A 20,566-nucleotide genomic window follows, 5' to 3' on the forward strand; every position below is an offset into this window, starting at 1 on the left:
GATGCACTTCTGGGGAGATCATGGCACAGCCCGAGACTGGGAGATTCACTCTAGCATTTCTCTTCCTTAATGTGACGCATCCAGGGCCTAGTTAAAGCAGAGACTGTGGTGCAGCCGGTCTGGGAGCTCAGAGTCTGCCTGTCTCAATGGCTCCCTGTGTCCTGATGCTCCTGGTCACCGGCCACACTTAGGAGTTCCAGGTTCTGGTGGGGGATGGCAGGAGTTGTTCAGAGCAGGGGAGCAGGAGGTGGGAGGGGGACTGGGAAAGGAGAAGCCCCCCCTGAAGTGTGGTTTCCTTCCATAAAATTGTGCCTGTGCATGTGTGCAGCTGGGCCCTGAGTATGGCCAAGGCCTTGCCTAGCTTGGAGTCGGAATGTGGTGGAGGGCAGCTCTGCTGGCTGGGGGTTGGGGCAGGGTCCCTCTGCCTTGCTTTCCTGAGAGTGGCAGTGGCTGTAATGACCTCCCTCTCCTGTGACTCCAGAGGCCCCAGTGTTGTTCAAAAAAAAGCTGGAGCCACAGACTGTGGAGGAGCGGAGCTCGGTGACCATGGAGGTGGAGCTGACGCGGCCATGGCCGGAGGTCAAGTGGACACGCAACGCCGCAGCCCTGGTGACAGGCGAGAATGTGGAGATCCACGCCGAGGGCTCAAGTCACCGCTTGGTTCTCCGCAGTGTGGGTTTCGCTGACCGTGGTTTCTATGGCTGCGAGACAGCGGATGATAAGACGCAGGCCAAGCTGACTGTGGAAAGTGAGCAGCTTAGGGGGCTTGGCCTGGGGGTTGGGCATCGAGGAGTGGGGGAGGCTAGGGAATCTCCCCCTGGGGGCAGGGCCCTGGAAAAGGGGGAAAAGGGAAAGAGAGAGGAAGGGGCGGACCTCCACTTGCAGGGGCTGGGGAGGTGGGGAAGGGAGTAAAGGAGGGGGCAGGCATCCACCTGGAGGGGCAGACCTCCCCTTCCAGAGCACCTTGAGGCTCCCTGGGGAAGTGATGGGGGCTGGACCGAGGGCCAGGGTCTTGCTGCAGTGGCTCATCCTTCCCCTTGTTTGTCCCATAGTGCGCCAGGTCCGGCTTGTGCAGGGCCTGCAGACAGTGGAGGCGCAGGAGCAGGGCACAGCCACAATGGAAGTAGAGCTGTCCCATGCTGATGTGGAGGGCAGCTGGACTCGAGATGGCCTTCGGCTCCAGCCGGGACCCACGTGCCAGCTGGTGGTGCACGGCCCCACCCATACCCTTACGCTGTCTGGGCTGCAGAGGCAGGACAGTGGCCTGGTTTCCTTCAGGGCGGAGGGCGTGCACACATCTGCGCGGCTGGTGGTCACTGGTAGGTGGACATAGGTGGGGCGGGACTTACTCCAGAGCACCTGCCCCTGTCCCCAGGGTGGCCCAGGGAGGCAGCTTTGGGCAGGGATATGGAATCCTGGAGGAGGGAGGCTCATTCCTTTAACCAGCTGAGTGATTCCAACCAGCTCAGGCCCTGTCCCCGCCCAGAGGCCCTGCTTCTCACCACTCCCCTCCTGCCTTCCCAGAGCTGCCTGTGAAGTTCAGCCGCCCTCTGCAGGATGTGGTGGCCACGGAAAAGGACAAGGTGGTCCTGGACTGTGAGCTCTCACGCCCCAATGTGGATGTGCGCTGGTTGAAGGTGCCTGGGAACTTGGACTCCTCTGCCCCCTCTCACCTCTCACCATGGGTGGGCGGGAGTGGGACCACCCTGCTGGGCAGTTCCAGCACTTGACCCGGCCTCATTCCTCCACAGGATGGTGTGCAGCTGCAGGTGAGCAAGACAGTGGGCATGGTGGCCCAGGGGGCCTGCAGGAGTCTCATCATTTACCGATGTGAGCTCGGGGACCAGGGCGTGTATGTGTGTGACGCCCACGATGCTCAGAGCTCGGCCTCCCTGACGGTGCAAGGTGAGGGCTGGGCGGGTGGGTGCAGGAACCTCCTGGCCCCCCACTGCGTCACCCAGCAGGTGCTTGGCCCTCTGGCTCTGCTCTTGTCCCACCCATCCTGCACTCCCTCAGCAAGCTGGGGTCGGGGGTAGCGGTCAGATAGCTCTGCGTGTCAGGATGTAGCAGGGCCTGCTTCTTGCCCCAGGCCGAAATGTCCAGATCGTGAGGCCTCTGGAGGATGTGGAAGTGATGGAGAGAGAGGGTGCCACCTTCTCCTGCGAGGTGTCCCACGATGAGGTGCCTGCCCAGTGGTTCCGGGAGGGCAGCAAGCTTCGGCCCAGTGACAATGTGCGGATCCGCCAGGAAGGTGAGACGAGGACAGTGGGTGGGCTTCAGCAGGGCTCCTCCTCCTTCCCGCCCCCCGGCCACCCCTCCCTTTAGTGCTGAGTGGCCTTTGTTCCCAGGAAGGACATACACTCTCATCTATCGGAGGGTCCTGGTGGAAGATGCAGGGGAAATCAAATTTGTAGCACAATGTGCAGAATCACGAGCCCAGCTCCGAGTAAAAGGTAATGGCGGCTCAGGGCAGGGCATGGGCTGGACAGCGTGTGTGTGAACAAGCACGTGTACTGAGTCTTACAGGGCTGAAAGGCCAGCTCTCCCTGTCCTGGGGTCCCTCCTGGAATGAGGACAGCAGTGATCCAGGAGGAGGGAAAGTGGGTATTCCCTCCTTGGCAGGAAGAAAGTGGTCTAGGGGAGGCAGCCTTGGGGTCTCCTTCTTTGTTTAAAATGGAGGTACCAATGAATTCTCCTTCCTGGGACTGCAGCAAGTGCTGGAGAGAAAAGGTGTGAGGCCCTGGCAGGAAGTAAGCACACAAGGCTTTACCTGGTGGCCTTGATGGCAGTCAAAGTGGCTGCGGGGCATGAGGGAGAAAGGGTCTAGAAACAGGTAGGGGGCAGGGGTGTGGGGCGTTTGGATGCATAAGGTGAGGGCAGGGTGCAAGGGATTCGGGGGTGTGCCGGATGAGGGTGAGGCTGTGTGGCGAGAGGACGGGCGGGGTGGGGGAGCGGGGCAGGCATGCACATGATGAGGCCCACTGGATGATAGCAAGTGTGGGTGTGTGCCCACTGTCCTTGTGGTCAGATGTGAGCAGCAAGTCCCAGACTAGCCCGAGGGCAACACTCAGCCTAGCTATCTGCTGGCACTGGTGGGTGGGCCGGCATAGGCCGTTTAGCCTGAGCATGACGTCCCAGTCCGGCTGCTTGGGAGATGCACAGCCAGAGCACCCAGCCCTGGGTGTTCGGGATCACTGTGCACCTGCCCTGACCCTGCTGGGTGTACCCACAGAGCTGCCAGTATCCATCCTACGCCCGCTGCGGGACAAGATCGCGATGGAGAAGCACCGCGGTGTGCTCGAGTGCCAGATGTCGAGGGCCAGTGCCCAGGTGCGGTGGTTCAAGGGCAGCGTGGAACTGCAGCCCGGGGCCAAGTATGAGATGGTCAGTGACGGCCTCTACCGCCAGCTGGTCATCAACGCCGTCCAGCCTGAGGACGAGGACACTTATACCTGTGATGCTGGCGACGTTAAGACCAGTGCCCAATTCTTTGTGGAAGGTTCGGGCAGGGCTGGGTGGGCAGCTGTTCCTTTTTTCCCCCAGGGGAGGTGTTACAGCCTGTGGCACTTAGAGGTGGCCAGGTCTGAGAAGGACCTGACTGGGTGCATTGGGTCACCCCAGGGAGGAAGTGAGCATGCCTGAGAGGGTTTGTTCCCAGGAAGTAACACCAACCCCGCAGGAGGGGTGGCTGGTGACCCTCCCTTGGGACTGCCCCAGTGACTGGCCGCTCGCCCACAGAGCAATCCATCACTATCGTGCGGGGCCTGCAGGATGTGACGGTGATGGAGCCCGCCCCTGCCTGGTTCGAGTGTGAGACCTCCATCCCCTCGGTGCGGCCGCCTAAGTGGCTCCTGGGGGAGACGGTGCTGCAGGCAGGGGCTGACGTGGGCATGGAACAGGAGGGCACAGTGCACCGGCTGACGCTGCGGCGTACCTGCTCCACCATGACGGGGCCGGTGCACTTCACCATCGGCAAATCACGCTCCACCGCCTGCCTGGTCGTCTCAGGTGAAAGTGCGCTGCCTGGCGGGTTGGCGGAGGATGGAGAGGAGGCAGGGCAAGGGCAGGTGTTATGGCCTTGTGGTCTGGCCCACTTTACGCAGTGCTTCCCTCTTTCCTTCCTCCACAGACATTCCCATGGTGCTCACGCGGCCACTAGAGCCCAAGATGGGGCGTGAGCTGCAGTCGGTAGTCCTGTCCTGTGACTTCAAGCCACCCCCCAAGACCGTGCAGTGGTACAAGGAGGAGACACCCCTGGTGCCATCTGACAAGTTCAAGATGGGGCTGGAGGGCCACATGGCAGAGCTGCGCATCCTGCGGCTCACGCCCGCGGATGCTGGTGTCTACCGGTGCCAGGCCGGCAGTGCCCAGAGCAGCGCTGAGGTTACTGTGGAAGGTACAGAGCGAGGGGGCACGGGGCCACCAGAGGGTCTCAGGGGAGGCGGTGATGGCGGCCATGCTGAGCTGCCTGGTGTGCTCCTGGCAGTGCGGGAGGTGACGGTGACGCAGCCGCTGCAGGACTTGGAGGTCACGGAGGAGGGCTGTGCCTGCTTCTCCTGCGAGCTGTCCCACGAGGACGAGGAGGTGGAGTGGTCGCTCAATGGGACGCCACTGTGTAACGACAGCCTCCACAAGATTACCCATGAGGGCCGCCGCCACACGCTGGTGCTGAAGCAGGTCCAACGGACTGACACGGGCACTGTATGTGCCTCCTCGCCCAAGGTTATGGCCTCGGCCCGCCTGGAGGTCAAAGGTGAGGTGTCCTTGTGGGGTCTCTGGGGACCCCTGGGATGTGCACCTGGCACCCCGAGGGCCAGAGGTGGCAGCTCGTTCCCTCAGTCGCCCACACCTTCCCTGCAGGGAAGCCGGTGGTGTTCCTGAAGGCGTTGGACGACGTGTCCGTGGAGGAGTGGGGCACGCTGACCTTGCGGTGCGAGGTCTCTGACCACCAGGCTCGTGTGGTGTGGCGAAAGGACGGCATGGAGTTGGGCCCCAGCGACAAGTATGACTTCCTGTACACAGCGGGCACTCGGGGACTCGTGGTGCACAACCTGAGCAGGGACGATGCTGGCCTGTACACCTGCGACGTGGGCACTGATGAGACCCGTGCCCATGTCACCGTGCACGGTGCGTGCTGCAGCTGGCTCTAGATGGCGGGGCCAGGGCACGGGGGGCCGTGGCTCTGGGCATGGGGGTGCCTCCGCCTGGGGGGCCCACCCACCCTCCGAGACCAGGGGCTGCTCTGCTGAGCCTGGAGAGGTCAGGGCAGGCTCCTGAAGGAGCGGGCTTGACAGGGTCATAGGAGGCCCAGGTGCAGGCAGGCGGGCCAGGGATGATGGGCAACAGAGCAAAGCTTGGGAGACTAGACTGGCCCTGCTTGATAGAGTCCTGAGGTGTAAAGGATTCTACAGAGGCTGGAAACATTCACTCTGCACCAGGGGATGTATACGGGCAGGCACAGGGGCCACAGAGGAGCGGTCAGGAGAGCCTCCTGGAGTGGGCGAGTGGGAGAGCCCAAGATGTCAGGCAGGGGGTGCCCCAGTAGGGCTCCCAGGCCATGGCACAGCCTGGTGAAGGTGGCTGTGGGCAGGCCACATGCTTTTCACATGCTCCTCCCAATCTGGGCCTGGTTCCCCAACTATAGGGTGAATGCCTGACATCCTGTGTGCACCACTGTCCTGGCTCCACCCCCGTAGTCCTGCTGTCTCTTGTGTGCATGGCAGGCCTGCTGCCCTGTGATCCCGTGGCTGGTCCCTGATGGTCTGGCCAGTGTTTGATGAGACAGGAATGGGACAGGAAAGGGAGGGCGGTGTGGTGAGTTTGTCCTAGAGCTGGATTGCCTCTTCATTTTGGGTGCCTGTTCTTCTTCTGGAGCATATAAGCTGGTGACAGCTGTGTGTGGTGCTTATTCTCTCCACATTGTTCCATAGCAAATGTGAAGGCGGCCGCCCTGGTCATAACGCATAGCTATCAGCCATCCAAACACCAAGGTGTGGACAGCTGGAGGCCAAGAGGACATTTGCTGAGAGGGGCAGCAGGCCCTCTGGGAGTGGGGTTGGGGAGGGTGGGTATGCAGGTTCTCTGGCTGGTCTTGCCCCTCCTGGGGTGTGGACCGGGGCTGCTACAGGCTTGACGGTGCCTGTCTCAAGGGGCAGGCTTCCGTGGGCCTGGCTGGAATGACGGCTGTCTCCTCTGGCCCACAGACCTGCACGTGGGCATCACCAAGAGGCTGAAGACAGTGGAGGTGATGGAGGGCGAGAGCTGCAGCTTTGAGTGCGTCCTGTCCCATGAGAACACTGGCGATGTTGCTGTATGGATGGTTGGTGGGAAAACGGTGGGCAGCTCTGGCCGCTTCCGGGCCACACGCCAGGGCCGCAAGTATATGCTGGCTGTCCGAGATGCTCTGCCAAGTGACGCTGGGGACGTGGTCTTCTCTGTGCGGGACCTCACCTCCAAGGCCTCGCTCATCATCAGAGGTGGGTGATGGTGGCAGTGGGAACTGACTGGCTGGGACAGGTCGGGGGTCTGTCTCCAGGGGCTGGTTTGGGAGCTGCTGCGCCTGGGCCCTCCCGAGGCAGCCTGGAGCAGGGGCCTTGGGCTTGGAAGCTGGAAGGGGGTGCATCTGGGGACTGTCTCCCCAGCCCCTGGTTGGCACCTGGAGGCATCTGTCAGAGTACTGGGGGGTTCTGGTCATCCAGGGGGCTTACTTTCTAGAATGAGGTTCTGGAGCCTTTGGGCAGGAGCGGGGTTTCTGATCTTCAGTCCGTGATTCGACTGCTGTGGTAGCTCCCAGGGTGCATGACTCATGAAGCCAGTGAAATTGCCATTGGCATTTCTGAGCTCCTACTTCCAGCATGAGTACTTGGTGCCAGTGGGTGAAGCTCAGCCCATAGTCAGCGCTGGCCCATGGCCATGCTTTGAGTCACAGGACTCTGAACAGTGCTGAGAACATAAGATTCTGTGGTCTAATATTTCTCCCTCCCGGGGTCGTTCCCTGGTATTCCAGGGCTCTGAGGCCCCTGGGTCTGAGGTTCCAGAGTCGGAAGTTTTGGAGCTGTAGGTTCTGTGGTCTCAGCCTTCAGAACCTGAAGGTTCCTGAATGCCTGCCCTGCCCTCACCCCAGGCATGGCTAGGGCTGTGGCCGTGGGTAGAGCTGTGGCCATGCCTCTTGGGCCACCATCTCTGTTCTTTTCAGAGAGGCCAGTTGACATTGTGAAGCCACTGGAAGACCAGCGGGCCGTGCTGGGTGAGGATGTGGTGTTGAGGTGTGAGCTGTCACGGGAGGGGACCCCAGTGTGCTGGCTGAAGGACGGGAAAGCCATTCGCAAGAGTAAGAAGTATGAGCTTCTCGTCGAAGGCACTCGAGCCATGCTGGTCATCCACGCAGCCTCACTCAAAGATTCTGGCGAGTACACGTGTGAGACGGAGTCTTCCAAAAGCACAGCCAGCCTCCGAGTGGAAGGTAACCCCCATGAGAGACCCTGGGACAGCCCCTGTGGCTTCTCTTCCCAGGCAGGAACAGAGGGGCGCCCAGCAGGGAAGGGACTCGCTCAGGTCCCTGAGGTTCTGTGGGTGGGCCAGGAGAACCACCTGTGATGGGAGTGATTTCCTGTCCTGAGGGCCTACATGGGGTCTGCATAGGCCTCTCCCTCCCATCCATTCACCCCCAGAAAAGCCAAACCAGTTCACGGAGGAGCTGGCTGACCTGCAGGTGGAGGAGAAGGGCACAGCTGTGTTCGCCTGCAAGACGGAGCGCCTCGCGGCCTCAGTGACCTGGCGCAAGGGCCTCACAGAGCTGCAAGCCTCGGAGAAGCATGCTCCCAGCCAGGAGGGCCTGACCTTGCGGCTCACCATCAGCGCCCTGGAGAAGGCGGACAGTGACACTTACACCTGTGACATCGGCCAGGCCCAGTCCCAGGCTCGGCTCCTGGTGAAAGGTTAGGCCCAGTCACCGTGCTGTTGCTTTCATTTGCACACTGTATTTCAAGGCCCATGGTGTGCTCAGCTGTAAGCTTTGTTTAAAGTAGACTTGAAGATGGGCAGAGATCAGAGCTCTGCCTGGCCCTAGACAAACCCAGCCTTGGTTTCCCCCTCTCCAAGGGGAGTTGTCCTGGGTGGTCTTGTCGCTGGCCCTCCCAGCTGGGCCTTGTATAAATGACTCGGCAGCCCTCATTTATTTGTGCATTCATTTGCTGGATGAATGTTTCTGGAGCCCTTCCAGCGTGTGCCCCTGCATGAGCTCTGCACATACTTACATGCAGATGTACTGCCTCTGCTCCTGTGGAAGAAGACTCGCTCGGGGAAGTTTTCAGGTTTGAGCAGCAGTTTTCACCTGGCAGGCAGGGTGAGGGTTATCATTCTCCCACTTCACAGATGGGGAAACTGGGCCTTTACTCGGGGTTGTTGGCTGGTTCAGGGTTGTAGGACAAGTAGGCATCAGGGCAGGGTTGAGCCCAGCCCTCCAGATCCCAGGGCCGGTGTCCAGGGTGAAGTCAGCTGGAGGTCCTTCCTGGGGTCTCTCCACAGAAAAAAACCCAAAAGAATAACAAAGAAGCCTCACTCTTGACTTTTTTCTCTTTTTCAGTGAAATACAGTGAATCCACTGAGCTCAGTGGAAACATTTTGTTAGTGCAGTAGAAGCACCACTATCTAATAAAGTATTGGGTTGGCCAAAAAGTTCGTTCAGGTTTGTCCGTAAGATGCTATGAAAAACCCGAACGAACTTTTTGGCCAACCCAATAGATGTTCATACTTTAAAAAAGTCAGAGTGTCCCATAATAACAACATATGGTCTTTAAAAAAATTTAAAACACACAGACTTGTACCAGTCTAATAGTGTCAGCCAGAGCCTTTTCTTTGTGTATCAGTTCACGAATCAGAATTCCTTATCTCTTTTTGTGTACATTGCCCTCATGATGTGCCATCTATGCTTTCCGGTGTGCAATAGCTTCAAGACACCTGTGAATACAGAAGGAATCTGGAGGCCAATCTATCTCTATATTTATGACTTCTTCCTAAGCTTTCACCATACCTAAGACAACAGCAAAAAATTTTTTTCTAGCGATTCACGTTATCAGTCCTCCAATGCATTCGATTTAAATGTTATCATAGGCATGCGTCTTTTTTCACACTCGTTTCTTCTGGTAATACAAAATTTAATTGCGTTAAGTGATTTCTGTGACAGGCATAACTGGCCTAGACAGGTTAGGGAGCACAGCTTGATGGAGGGGCCTTGCTGTGGGTCACCTTGTGTGCTCTGCAGAAGGACCCCAGAGGTGGATTGGGGCTCACTGGTGGACCTAAAACAAATACTTTTGGACAGTTCAGCTCCGACCCACTTACTGTTTTATGTTTTGTCATTCGGAGCCCGTTAGAGTCATTTGCTCGATCCCTGCTGTGCGCCCACCCCAGGTCTTGGGGAGCACCCTGTTTCCCTTGGCAGCCGGCCAGAGGGTCCCTGACATGCCCGTTTGTGTCCCTGCAGGCCAGAAAGTGCTCATCACGGAGGACCTGGAGGACCTGGAGGTGCAGGAGGGCTCCTCGGCCACCTTCTGCTGCCGTATCTCCCCTGCCGACTACAAGCCCGTCCACTGGTTCTTGGACAAAACCCCGCTGTCTGCCAATGAACTCAATGAGATCGAGGTCCAGCCGGGTGGCTACCATGTGCTTACCCTGCGGCAGCTGGCCCTCAAGGACTCAGGCACCATCCATTTTGAGGCAGGCGACCAGCGGACCTCAGCTGCCTTGCAGGTCACAGGTAGGCTGCATGCCCAGTGCCCAGTGCCGTGGTGGGGGCCAGTCTGTGTGACTAAGCATGCAACCTCAAGACAGTGGCTTGGCCACACGCTGGGTGAGGCCCTGGGGCTTACAGAGAAGGCACCATGGACTTCCCATGGGCTGGGGCCTTGGATCCCAGGGAGCGGGGCTTGGGAGGCTGAGTGGCGCTATTTCAAGATGCGTTGTTGCACATGGTATGCAGAGGTGAACGCAAGGTCAGTGTAGGGGCTGGGCCCACCCCTCTGGTGTGTGGAGCCACACAGAGCCTGTCCTGTTCCCCCAGCAGCCCTGTCTGCAGCCCAGACTGAGGGGGGCAGGTGGGCACTGACCAGGAGTGTTGCCTGGTCTGCAGTGAGACCTGGGGCTTTTCCTGCAGGAGCCCCCAAGTGTCTTATGCATCCCTCTCTGTCTTCAGAGAAGCCAAGTGTTTTCTCCCAGGAGCTCACAGATGCCACAGTCATGGAGGGGGAAGATCTGACCCTGGTCTGTGAGACTGCTGCTTTAGACAGCCCTGTGTGCTGGACCAAGGATGGGAAGGCCCTGCGGCCGTCGGCTCGGTGCCGTCTGAGCTATGAGGGCCGCCGAGCCCAACTGGTCGTCACTGACACCACCCTTCAGGACGGTGGGCACTACAAGTGTGAGGCTGGGGGTGCCTGGAGCAGCTCCATTGTCAGGGTCCATGGTGAGCCCCTGGAGGGGGGTGCTGGGCAGCCTCCAGCCGCACTCTGGGCACCCCTGTTTCTTGTCTTGCTAGGGGCAAGGGGGACTCCGGGACTCTATCTGACCCTCTCTATCTCTGCCCTCTATGTGTGTGTGTGGGTGGGTGGGGGGGCTGTTCTGAGGCTCCGTCTGTCCACCTGTGTCTTTCCAGCAGTTCATCCATCTCGCTCTGCTCCCTACTGCCCATCTCTGGGTCTCTGATGCTCCTGATAGCATCCCTCACCCTCTCTTGGTCTTCTGACCAGCAATCTCTTTTTTACTTCATTCCTGACTTTGTTTTGTGTTCTGACGTCACCGTGTCTCCCTTCTCCTGGCTTGGCTCATCTCCATCTGTCTCAGTCAGCTCGGGTCCGGGTAACAAATACCACAGACTGAGTAGCATAAAAAAACATGTCTCCCGGTTTATTGTCTCCCAGTTCTGGAGACTAGAAGTCTGAGATCAAGGTGTTGGCAGGCCTGGCTTCTCCTGAGGCCTTTCTCCTTGGCGTGTAGATAGCTGTCTTCTCCCTGTGTCTTCACAGTCATCCCTCTGTGTGTGTCTGTGTCGTAATCTCCTTTTCTTGTAAGGACACCAATACTGTGGGATTAAGACCCACCCTAGTGACATAATTTTACCTCAGTCTTCTCTTTAAAGACCCCCATCTCCAAATACGGCCCCATTCTGGGTCCTGAGGGTTAGGGCTCCAACAGATGAATTTGGGGGACACAATGTAGCCCATAACACTCCACCCTTCTCTGTTTCCTGCTGTTTGGCTCACCGTCCTGGAGAGGCAGAGGTCTTGAGGTCACCGTCACTAGCCCCCAGTGTAGACAGTGAGGTGGGCCTGCCTGCACCCTGCAACTGCTGCTCTCAGCCATGCTTGACCGCAGGGGAGACCCCTGTAGGAGGCAGCAGGGTGAGGGCTGAGCTGAGCTCATGCCTGTCCACAGCTCAGCCAGTGCGGTTCCGAGAGGGGCTGAAGGACGTGGAGGTGCCGGAGGGTGGTGCTGCCACACTACACTGCATGCTGTCATCGGTGGCCCTGCCCGTGGAGTGGCGGCGTGGAGATGAGGTTGTGCAGCCTGGAGACAAGTACAGCCTGCGGCAGGAGGGTACCATGCTGGAACTGCTCATCCGGGACCTGCAGCCTCAGGACAGCGGGCAGTACTCCTGCTGCTTCGGGGACCAGATGACATCGGCCAGGCTCACCGTACAGGGTAAGTATACTTACCCACTCTGCCCATGCGACCCTACGCGGTTCCATACAGCCCCTTTCATCCTTTGTGGGGGGATGAAGATGATGTCTTGTGTCCATCGGACCTTGTTGCAGCCCTACCTGCTGAGTTCATAGGAAGACTGAGAAGCAAGGAGGCCACGGAAGGGACCACAGCCACGCTGCACTGTGAGCTGAGCAAGGCAGCCCCTGTGGAGTGGAGGAAGGGGCCTGAGACCCTCAGAGCTGGAGACAGAGTGAGCCTGAGGCAGGACGGAGCCGTGTGTGAGCTGGAGATCCGTGGCTTGACCGTGGAGGATGCTGGGGAGTACTCGTGTGTGTGCGGGCAGGAGAGGACATCAGCCACGCTCACCGTCAGGGGTAAAGACCACATGTGATCACGTGGACTGGCATTTGGTGGCTGCATCACCTCTCTGCTCTCAGTTTCCTTTTCTACTCTGCTGTCTCACTATCCTGTTCCTGTTCCTTCCATAATTCTTTTGTTGTCCCTGTCATGGTCCCTGTCTGCTGTGTGGCACATGTACAGGTTGGACCTTTAAATGTCACAGTCCACAGTGTGTATTGGGCACACCCAGCAGGTGGTCCGTGTCCAGTTAGGTTTTGTATCTTCTATGAACTATCCACGTCCTGTTTCTTCTGCGTGTTCAGAGAGTGTGATAGTGTTTGTGTGTTTCTGACCATCTCCAGGCCTGCCTGCCAAGTTCACAAAGGGTCTGAGGAAGGAAGAGGCCATGGAAGGGACCACGGCCACGCTGCGCTGTGAACTGAGCAAGGCAGCCCCTGTGGAGTGGAGGAAGGGGCCCGAGACCCTCAGAGCCGGGGACAGAGTGAGCCTGAGGCAGGACGGAGCCGTGTGTGAGCTGGAGATCCGTGGCCTGGTTGTGGCAGATGCCGGGGAGTACTCATGCGTGTGTGGGCAGGAGAAAACCTCAGCCGTGCTCACTGTCAGGGGTAAAGACCCATGTGGCCAAGCAGAGCTGTGTTTTGGTGTCTAATTATTGATTTCATGGCATCCCCCTGCACTCATCTCACCTACCCTCCTCATCTCAGTGCCACCCTCTTCCCATAACTCCATGGAGTTCCTTCCCCATTCTGGGCTGTTGTGTGAACCATGAGAAACGAGCATTTGAGCTATTTCCTACCCCTTGTGTCCTTGTGTCACTGCAGGTTCTGTCTTATTATCCTGTAGAAGTCTGTGTCCTTTCCTCTGTCCTGTCATGTCCTGCCTTTGAAGTTCTCCCGTGACTCTGATGTCTGTGTCTGTCTGATCATCCTTAGCTCTGCCTGCTGAGTTCATAAGAAGACTGAGAAGCAAGGAGGCCATGGAAGGGACCACGGCCACACTGCACTGCGAGCTGAGCAAGGCAGCCCCTGTGGAGTGGAGGAAGGGGCCTGAGACCCTCAGAGCTGGAGACAGAGTGAGCCTGAGACAGGATGGAGCCGTGTGTGAGCTGGAGATCCGTGGCCTGGTTGTGGCAGATGCTGGGGAGTACTCGTGTGTGTGCGGGCAGGAGAGGACATCAGCCACGCTCACTGTCAGAGGTAAAGACTGTGTGGCCACGTGGAGCAGTGGCTTCGTGTCTGAGGGCTTGATCACATCCTTGAGCTCTGCCCTGTCTGTGTACAGTCTTTCGCTTCTGTGTGCATCTCCTGCATTCCTGCAGCACGAGTCTCCCAGCACCTGCTTCTGTGAGGCCCATCTCAGATAAAGAGCAGAGAATATGGTCCTCCCTGCCCTCAGGGGCTCATGCCTGAGGGAGAGAAGGAGGGCACCCACACAGTACAAGAGTGGAAGTATGGTCCTCTTGAGGGGGCATGCCAAGAGAGAAGCTAGGAAGTAGATCAAAGCGTGGCCCTCGAGGGTGGGATGTCGAACGGGGTGTCAAGAGATGGAAGCTGGGACATGCATGCTGGGCCATGGGAGAGCCGTGATGGGAGGTCCTAGGTTCTGCTGTCCAGCGTCTGGTGGTTAGGAGAGGTGAGGCTGGGTGTAGGGATAAGGTGGAGGTGAGGTGGGTATGGAGGTGAGGTGGAGTTTGAAGTGGAGAGTGAGGTGGAGGTGAGGTGGATGTGGAGGGTAAGGTGGAGGTGAGGTGGGTATGGAGGTGAGGTGGAGTTTGAACTGGAGGGTGAGGTGGAGGTGAGGTGGGTGTGGAGGTGAGGTGGGTGTGGAGGTTAGGTGGAGGTGAGGTGGAGGTGAGGTGGATGTGGAGGGTGAGGTGGAGGTGAGGTGGATGTGGAGGGTGAGGTGGAGGTGAGGTGGGTGTGGAGGGTGAGGTGGAGGTAAGGTGGGTGTGGACAGTGCTTGACTGTGGAAGGAGAGGAAAGAGGGGCAGGAAGAGCTACATTGAGGAGCAGAGCCAGAGTCAGGAAGGGCAGGTGGACACCCATGCTGACGTTTGGGTCCCTGTCTGGCATCTGTGGCAGGTAAGCTGGCTTTAGGCAACTGCCACAGAAGGGGGTCCATCAGGCGTGGCGTGGCGACCTGTGGCTGGGACACGGGATGAGAGGCCACAGTTTGAGGGTGGGGCACAGTCAACTAGAGCAGGAGGGCTGGCCCATGGGTTTAGGGGCCAATAGGGCCACTTCCTTTGTGGGGTGGATGACGGCCAGCTGGGTGGGTATCCTTGAAGCGGGGTAGGGGGAGTCCCCTTGCATCAGAGCAGCCCACTGTGGGCATTTTGCCTGGTGTCCCCTCGGGGCCCCCCTTCCAGCCGGTGCTTGTGTGGCCAGCATGGTGTCTGTGGCCCATTCCTTGTCTGCAAGCTCCAGAGTCCATCAGTCTATGTATCCGTCTGACCTTCCCCAGCCCTGACCAGCCAATTCACAAAAGTTATGAAACGTGAGCAGGCCATGGGAGGGGCCGTGTCCACATTCATGCTGTGCTGTGAGCTGAGCAAGGCAGCCCCATGCAGTGGTGGAAGGGGCCTGAGACCCTCAGAGATGAGGACTCAGGACGGGGCTTGGCTGTGGTGTGGCTCATGGCCTGGCGATAGGTCAGCTCCCTGTGCCGGGGGTCCAGGTCCTCAGGGGCCTGCCCTAGTGAGGGCCTGCTCACTTCCTGCGGGGGTAGCAGATGGGACAGAGGATGAGGCCACCCACCATGTCCCGAGAGGGTCCTGTGAGCAGCATTGATGAAGGGGCACGGGGGCATCTCAGCGCAGAAGGAAGGACAGCTCTGCAGGTGCACAGGGGCCTCACATCCTGGGCCCTGTTGGGCCAGGCTCACAAGACAAGGTGGACAGTGAAGAGGATTCTGGAGGCTGGGCAGGGCCGTCATGTGCGCAGATACTCAGATCTCTGGGGAGAGGCCAGGCCACCATGCCACCTTGAACTTCATGAATGGAGTGCAGCGTCTCCAGCGCAGAGACACTGGGCACTCACACTGTTCAGACCCACCAGGAGACCACAGGGGATGTGGGCCTGGAGGCCTATCTCACAGTCTAGAGCAACTTGCGCTGCACGAGGCACCACCAGTGGCCGAGGAGCGGAGGACCCAAGTTGACCAGCTGCAAGCAGCCCAAGAGAGCTGCTTTTAAGAGTATGCAGGTCCCAAGGACACCTACTCCAGGACGACAGGCCAGGAGGAGGGTGACTTCGGCTTCCCTTCTAGCTGTGGTGTTCCTAGCTCTGTCAGTCCTGTTCATGCCCAGTCATGCCGGGGCTCTGGCCCCAGCAGCAGCAGGAGTTGACTAGGGGGGAGTGCTGGTGCAAACTCGTGGGAAAGTTTAGGTAGCTCTCTTTGTGTCTCCGTCCCCAGCTATATCCCTCAAGATCATAAAATTGCTAAGGAATGAGGCCTGGAGGGGGCCACAGCCATGGTGTGGTGTAAGCTGGGCAGCCTGGCATGTAGAGTGGGGGAAGGGATCTGGGCCCTTGAATCTGGCATCAGATACACTCTGAGGCAGGATGGGCCATGGAAGATGCTGAGAGGACATCCCTTCTGATTACTGTCCTTTTCCATCCATCCTGTGGGCACTGTGGCCATTTCTATGTGTCTGTCCATGTCATGAGGTCCTCACTGAGGATTCCATTTCCTTGCTGGTTTGTATCTAGATGGGCTCAGCCTAGTCTGTCCTCTGCCCCCACGCACTGCCACCTACCCATGTGTCTGTGGGTCCAAGCTTTTATTCCTTATTTGCTCCAAAGTGTGAGTGTTTTATTGTCAAGTGTCCACATCCGGATCCCCCCCAAATTCTCCAGAGAGTCTGATGTTTTCTGTGTCACTCTGACCCTGCCCAGCCCTGCCCACCAAGTTCACAAAGGGTCTGAGGAAGGAGGAGGTCACAGAAGGGACCACGGCCACACTGCGCTGCGAGCTGAGCAAGATGGCCCCCGTGGAGTGGAGGAAGGGGCCCGAGATCCTCAGAGCCGGGGACAGAGTGAGCCTGAGGCAGGACGGGGCCGTGTGTGAGCTGGAGATCCGTGGCCTGGCTGTGGCAGACACTGGGGAGTACTTCTGCATGTGTGGGCAGGAGAGGACCTCAGCCACGCTCACTGTCAGGGGTAAAGACCACGTGAGACCAAATAGACTTGTTTCCATGTCACCAACTACCCTGTTGGATCCTGTGGCTTTCTGTATCTTTTCAACTGGATTCCCCCAGCTGTCTCATGGCTCCTGTTTTCTTGTCCAGTAGATGTCATGTCCAGTGCTTTGTGTTCTCTGTTCCCTCTGGGGCATTTGCCTCCATCACCATCTGTGCATTTGTTCACTTGTTCATACTGTGCTCTCTTGCACTTTGTGTGGTTTTTGTGGTGTCCTGGACATAGAGTCCCCTGAGAGAGTCTGATGTCCTCAGTGACTTCTTAGCTTTCCTCAGCCCTGCCTGCCAAGTTCACAAAGGGTCTGAGGAATGAAGAGGCCACAGAAGAGACCATGGACATACTGTGCCGTGAGCTGAGCAAGATGGCCCCTGTGGATTGGAGGAAGGGACCCGAGACCCTCTGAGATGGAAATAGAGGGAGCCTGAGGCAGGGTGGGGCCGTGTGTGAGCTGGAGATCATGGCCTGGCTATGATGGATACTGGGGAGTACTCGTGTGTGTGTGGGCAGGAGAGGACCTTGGCCGTGCTCACTGTCAGGGGTAAAGATCACGTGTGATCAATCAGAGCCATGTTTTAGTGTCCAGTTATTGACTTCATTGCATCCATCTGCATTCATTCCACGTTCTCTCCCTGTCTCGGTGCCACCCTTTTTCCATAAAGCAGTGGAATCCCTTCCACCTTCCTGGGCTGTTGTATGAACCAGAAGAAACCAGCAATTAAGCCACTTCCCACCCCTCGTGTCACCACTGGTACTGTCCTGTTGTCCTGTTGTCCTGTTGTGCTGTTGGAGTCTTGTGTCTTTTCCTCCATCCTGTCACGTTCTGACCCCAAACTTCTGCAGAGAATCCGACGGTCTCCATGTCATTCTGACCCTTCTCAGCCCTGCCTCCTAGGTTAATACAAAGTATTAGGCCTGAGGAGTCCACAGAAGGGGCTGGGCTGAGGGAAGCCACCAACCGCAGTGTGTCCTCGGCACACCCAGCACATGGCCCATGTGTGCTTGGGTTTTGTGTTTCCTCTGTGTTGTTCGCATCCTGCCTTTTGTGTGTGCTCACAGAGTGTGACTGTGTGTGTGTCTTTCTGATCAGCCTTGCCTGCCAAGTTCACAAAGGGTCTGAAGAATGAAGAAGCCATGGAAGGGGCTACAGCCACCCTGAGGTGTGAGCTGAGCAAGGCGGCCCCTGTGGAGTGGAGGAAGGGGCCCGAGACCCTCAAACCTGGGGACAGAGTGAGCCTGAAGCAGGACGGGGCCAAGTGTGAGCTGCAGATACATGGCCTGGTTGTGGCGGACGCCGGGGAGTACTCGTGTGTGTGCGGACAGGAGAGGACTTCTGCCACACTGGGCATCAGGGGTAAAGACTGCATGTGGCCACCTGAATGACTTCTCTCTGCCACCCGTTCTGTGCTCTCCCAATGTCACTGTCATCTCAGGGTTACAGTCACCGTCTGTCTGATCCATCTCACAAAACGCACTGGCCAGCCCTGTCTAGACCCTGTGGGTACAGACCCAAGGGGCGGGTGGTGTGAGGACACCCCCAAGGAGGCATCGTGGTCCAGGAGAGCTGCTCTGGGCCACTGGCATGTGGCTGGGGCTGTGGGTACGCATGGGCTCTCGACCTCAGGTGTGGAGTGGGGTCATTCATGTTAGTGACGGATGTGCACAGGAAGACTGAGGTGCAGCATTGAGGGGCTCAGGGAGCAGGTGGCCAGACAGGCCAGGCCCTCCTGTGTGTGGTAACAGCATTTGATTGACCTTGGAGATTGTGTGGAGCCTCTGAAGAGCTCTGTCTCAAAGCTTGGGCTGTATAACAAATACCACATATAGGTGACTTACAACACACATTTATTGTTTCACAGTCCTGGAGGCTGGAAGTCCAAGATCAAGGTGTCTACAGGGTTGGTTTCTTTTGAGGCTTCTCTGCTTGGCTTGTAGACAGCTGTATTCTCCCTTTGTCCTCACCTGGGCATCCTCTGTGTGTTCCTGTGTTCCAATCTCCTCTTCTTGTAAGGACACTTATAAGTCAGATTGAATTAGTGACCGCCCCCGCCCGTGACCCCATTCTATCCTTAATTACCTCTATAAAGACCTTATTTCCAAATAAATTCACATTCTGAGTTCTTGGGGGTTAAGACTTCAACATATGAATTTGAGGGGAGACATGATTCAGTCCATAATACTCTGTCATCTTGTCCCCCAAAATGCATGTTCTTTTCACATGCAGAGTACATTTACCCCATCCCCCAAACCCAAAAGTTTTAACCCATTCCAGTGTCAAGCTAAGTCCAAAATCTAATCTAAATCTCATCTAAATCAAGTATGTGTGAGACTAGAGTTACGATTCATCCTGAGGCAAAATTCCTCTCCAGCTGTGAACCTGTGAAATCAGACAAGTTACACGTTTCCAAAATACTTCAGTGGAACAAGCGTGGGATAGATATTCCCATTGAAAAAGAGAGAAATAGGAAAGAAGAAAGAGGCCACTGGTTTCACAGAAACCCAGCATCTCGTAGGACAGATTCTGTTAGATTTTAAGGCTGGAGAATGATCCTCTGTCTCAATGCTCTGTCTTCTGGGCCCACCAGAGTGGTGACCTCACCCCCTTGGCCCTGGACAGAGGTGGCGTGGCCCTCTGGGACCATGGATGCAGTGGCATCCCTGCTGACCTCTGAATTGCCATTGGGGTTATTCTTCCCAACTTTGAAGGATAGCACATGTTCCCAGCTGGATAGCTGTATTGACCCATCCTATAGAAATCCCAGCTTCCATCATTTTGTCCCTTCTGTGTCTGATTAAGTCATGGCTGGCAGTGTTTCTGCTGATATAAAATTCTCAAAAGCCTTGTTGGTCTCCTTTACAATTCACAGGAGTCCAAGCTTTCAGACAAGAGCCTTCCACACAGCCTTCCTGGATAATTCCATCTCTAGTCCTGGCTTTGCTGAGGTGGCTGATTGGATCCAGGACTCACACTCATAATCTCTTTACTGAATGATTTTCCAGCCACACCCTTGGTATTCTCTCTAGAACAGGCATTCTCATTTTTTTGCAATTTCAGTGGGCTGAAAAATTTCTAAATCCTCAACTTTTGATTTCCCCTTGCTTAAATACTTCCTTCTTTGACATAACTCAGTTTTCTCTCACATTTTACCATAAGCAACAAGGAGCAATCAGTCTGTGTCTTCAGTGCTTGGCTTACAAGTCGCCTCAGCTAAATATCCAAGTTCACTTGTAAGTTCTACCTTCCACAAAACTCTGGGACATGTTTCAGCCAAATTCTTTGCTGCTTTATTAAAGGATTGCCTTTCTTCCAGTTTCCAATAACACATTTCTCATTTCCATCTGAGACCTCACCAGAAGCACCTTTAGCATCCATATTTCTACCCATAATCTCTTCAAGGCAACCTAGATTTATCTAACATGCACCTCAGAACTCTTCCAGTTGTGACCCATCACCCAGTTCCAAAGCCACTTCCATAATTTTAGGTATTTGTTACAGTAGCGACCCACTCCTGGTACCAAAATCTGAATGGCTTAACAACATAACAGTGGCTTTAAACATCAGAAAATTTTTTCCTCCCAGTCCTAGGAGTTGGAAGTCTGAGATCAAGGTGTGGGCAGGGCTGGTTTCCCTCGAGACCTCTCTCCTTGGCTTGTAGATGGCCATCTTCTCTCCATGTCCTCACATGGTCATCCCTCTGTGTATGTATCTGTGTCCTAATATCCTCTCCTTACAAGGACACCAGTCATGTTGGGTTAGGTTCCACCCCAGTGACTTCCTTTTTCCTTGGTCACCTCTTTAAAGACCACATCCCCCAATACATCTCCATTCTGTGGTCCTGGGGGTTAGGGCTCCAACATATGATTTCTGAGGGACATGATTCAGCCCACAGCAGGTTGTAACCAGGGTGGGCTCTGGTCAACTATAACTTGTGAAGCTCACACTCTTCCTGGAGTTGGGATGGAGGAGAAGACTGCAGGTTGGAGGGCTTGGGGCGTGGTTAGAAGGCCACAGCTAGAATCCATTAGGGTCTAGGAGATCTGAGCCAGGAGAGTGCAAGTCCAGTGGAGTAAGGAAAGGAGCGTGCGAGGTGGATGAGGTGGGGCCTGGTGTGGGCAGGGAAGGCATGCAGTGAGCCCAGATGTGGGCAGTGCTGAATCGACACTCTACCTGGGGTGGGGAGCACAACTGAGGGATGTCAGTGGGGCTCTTGATGTCATGACTGGAAGGTGCCTTCTGGAGGTTCTCCCAGGAGAGATGTACATTGCATTGTTGCATGTGTGAGTTGTGAGCTGGAGGAGCCTGGTTTGTACTC

The 20,566-nt window shown here is 56.8% G+C and overlaps 1 protein-coding gene across 1 annotated transcript in view; it reads left to right on the plus strand.

Moving 5' to 3' along the window:
- OBSCN (obscurin, cytoskeletal calmodulin and titin-interacting RhoGEF) overlaps window positions 1-20,566 on the plus strand; it is a 148,003-nt gene that overhangs the window by 69,442 nt on the left and 57,995 nt on the right. The window contains exons 21-39 of the mRNA XM_068534674.1: window positions 482-748; window positions 1,053-1,319; window positions 1,525-1,637; window positions 1,752-1,905; window positions 2,349-2,453; window positions 3,233-3,499; window positions 3,739-4,008; window positions 4,130-4,396; window positions 4,487-4,753; window positions 4,861-5,127; window positions 6,204-6,476; window positions 7,196-7,462; window positions 7,671-7,937; window positions 9,485-9,757; window positions 10,193-10,459; window positions 11,428-11,694; window positions 11,808-12,071; window positions 12,990-13,253; window positions 17,344-17,607. Of these exons, the coding sequence (XP_068390775.1) occupies window positions 482-748; window positions 1,053-1,319; window positions 1,525-1,637; window positions 1,752-1,905; window positions 2,349-2,453; window positions 3,233-3,499; window positions 3,739-4,008; window positions 4,130-4,396; window positions 4,487-4,753; window positions 4,861-5,127; window positions 6,204-6,476; window positions 7,196-7,462; window positions 7,671-7,937; window positions 9,485-9,757; window positions 10,193-10,459; window positions 11,428-11,694; window positions 11,808-12,071; window positions 12,990-13,253; window positions 17,344-17,607 (4,650 nt within the window). The remainder of the gene's footprint in view (window positions 1-481; window positions 749-1,052; window positions 1,320-1,524; window positions 1,638-1,751; window positions 1,906-2,348; window positions 2,454-3,232; window positions 3,500-3,738; window positions 4,009-4,129; window positions 4,397-4,486; window positions 4,754-4,860; window positions 5,128-6,203; window positions 6,477-7,195; window positions 7,463-7,670; window positions 7,938-9,484; window positions 9,758-10,192; window positions 10,460-11,427; window positions 11,695-11,807; window positions 12,072-12,989; window positions 13,254-17,343; window positions 17,608-20,566) is intronic.

The sequence above is a fragment of the Eschrichtius robustus genome, chromosome 2 (assembly GCF_028021215.1).
Source record: "Eschrichtius robustus isolate mEscRob2 chromosome 2, mEscRob2.pri, whole genome shotgun sequence".
Taxonomy (NCBI): Eukaryota; Metazoa; Chordata; class Mammalia; order Artiodactyla; family Eschrichtiidae; genus Eschrichtius; species Eschrichtius robustus.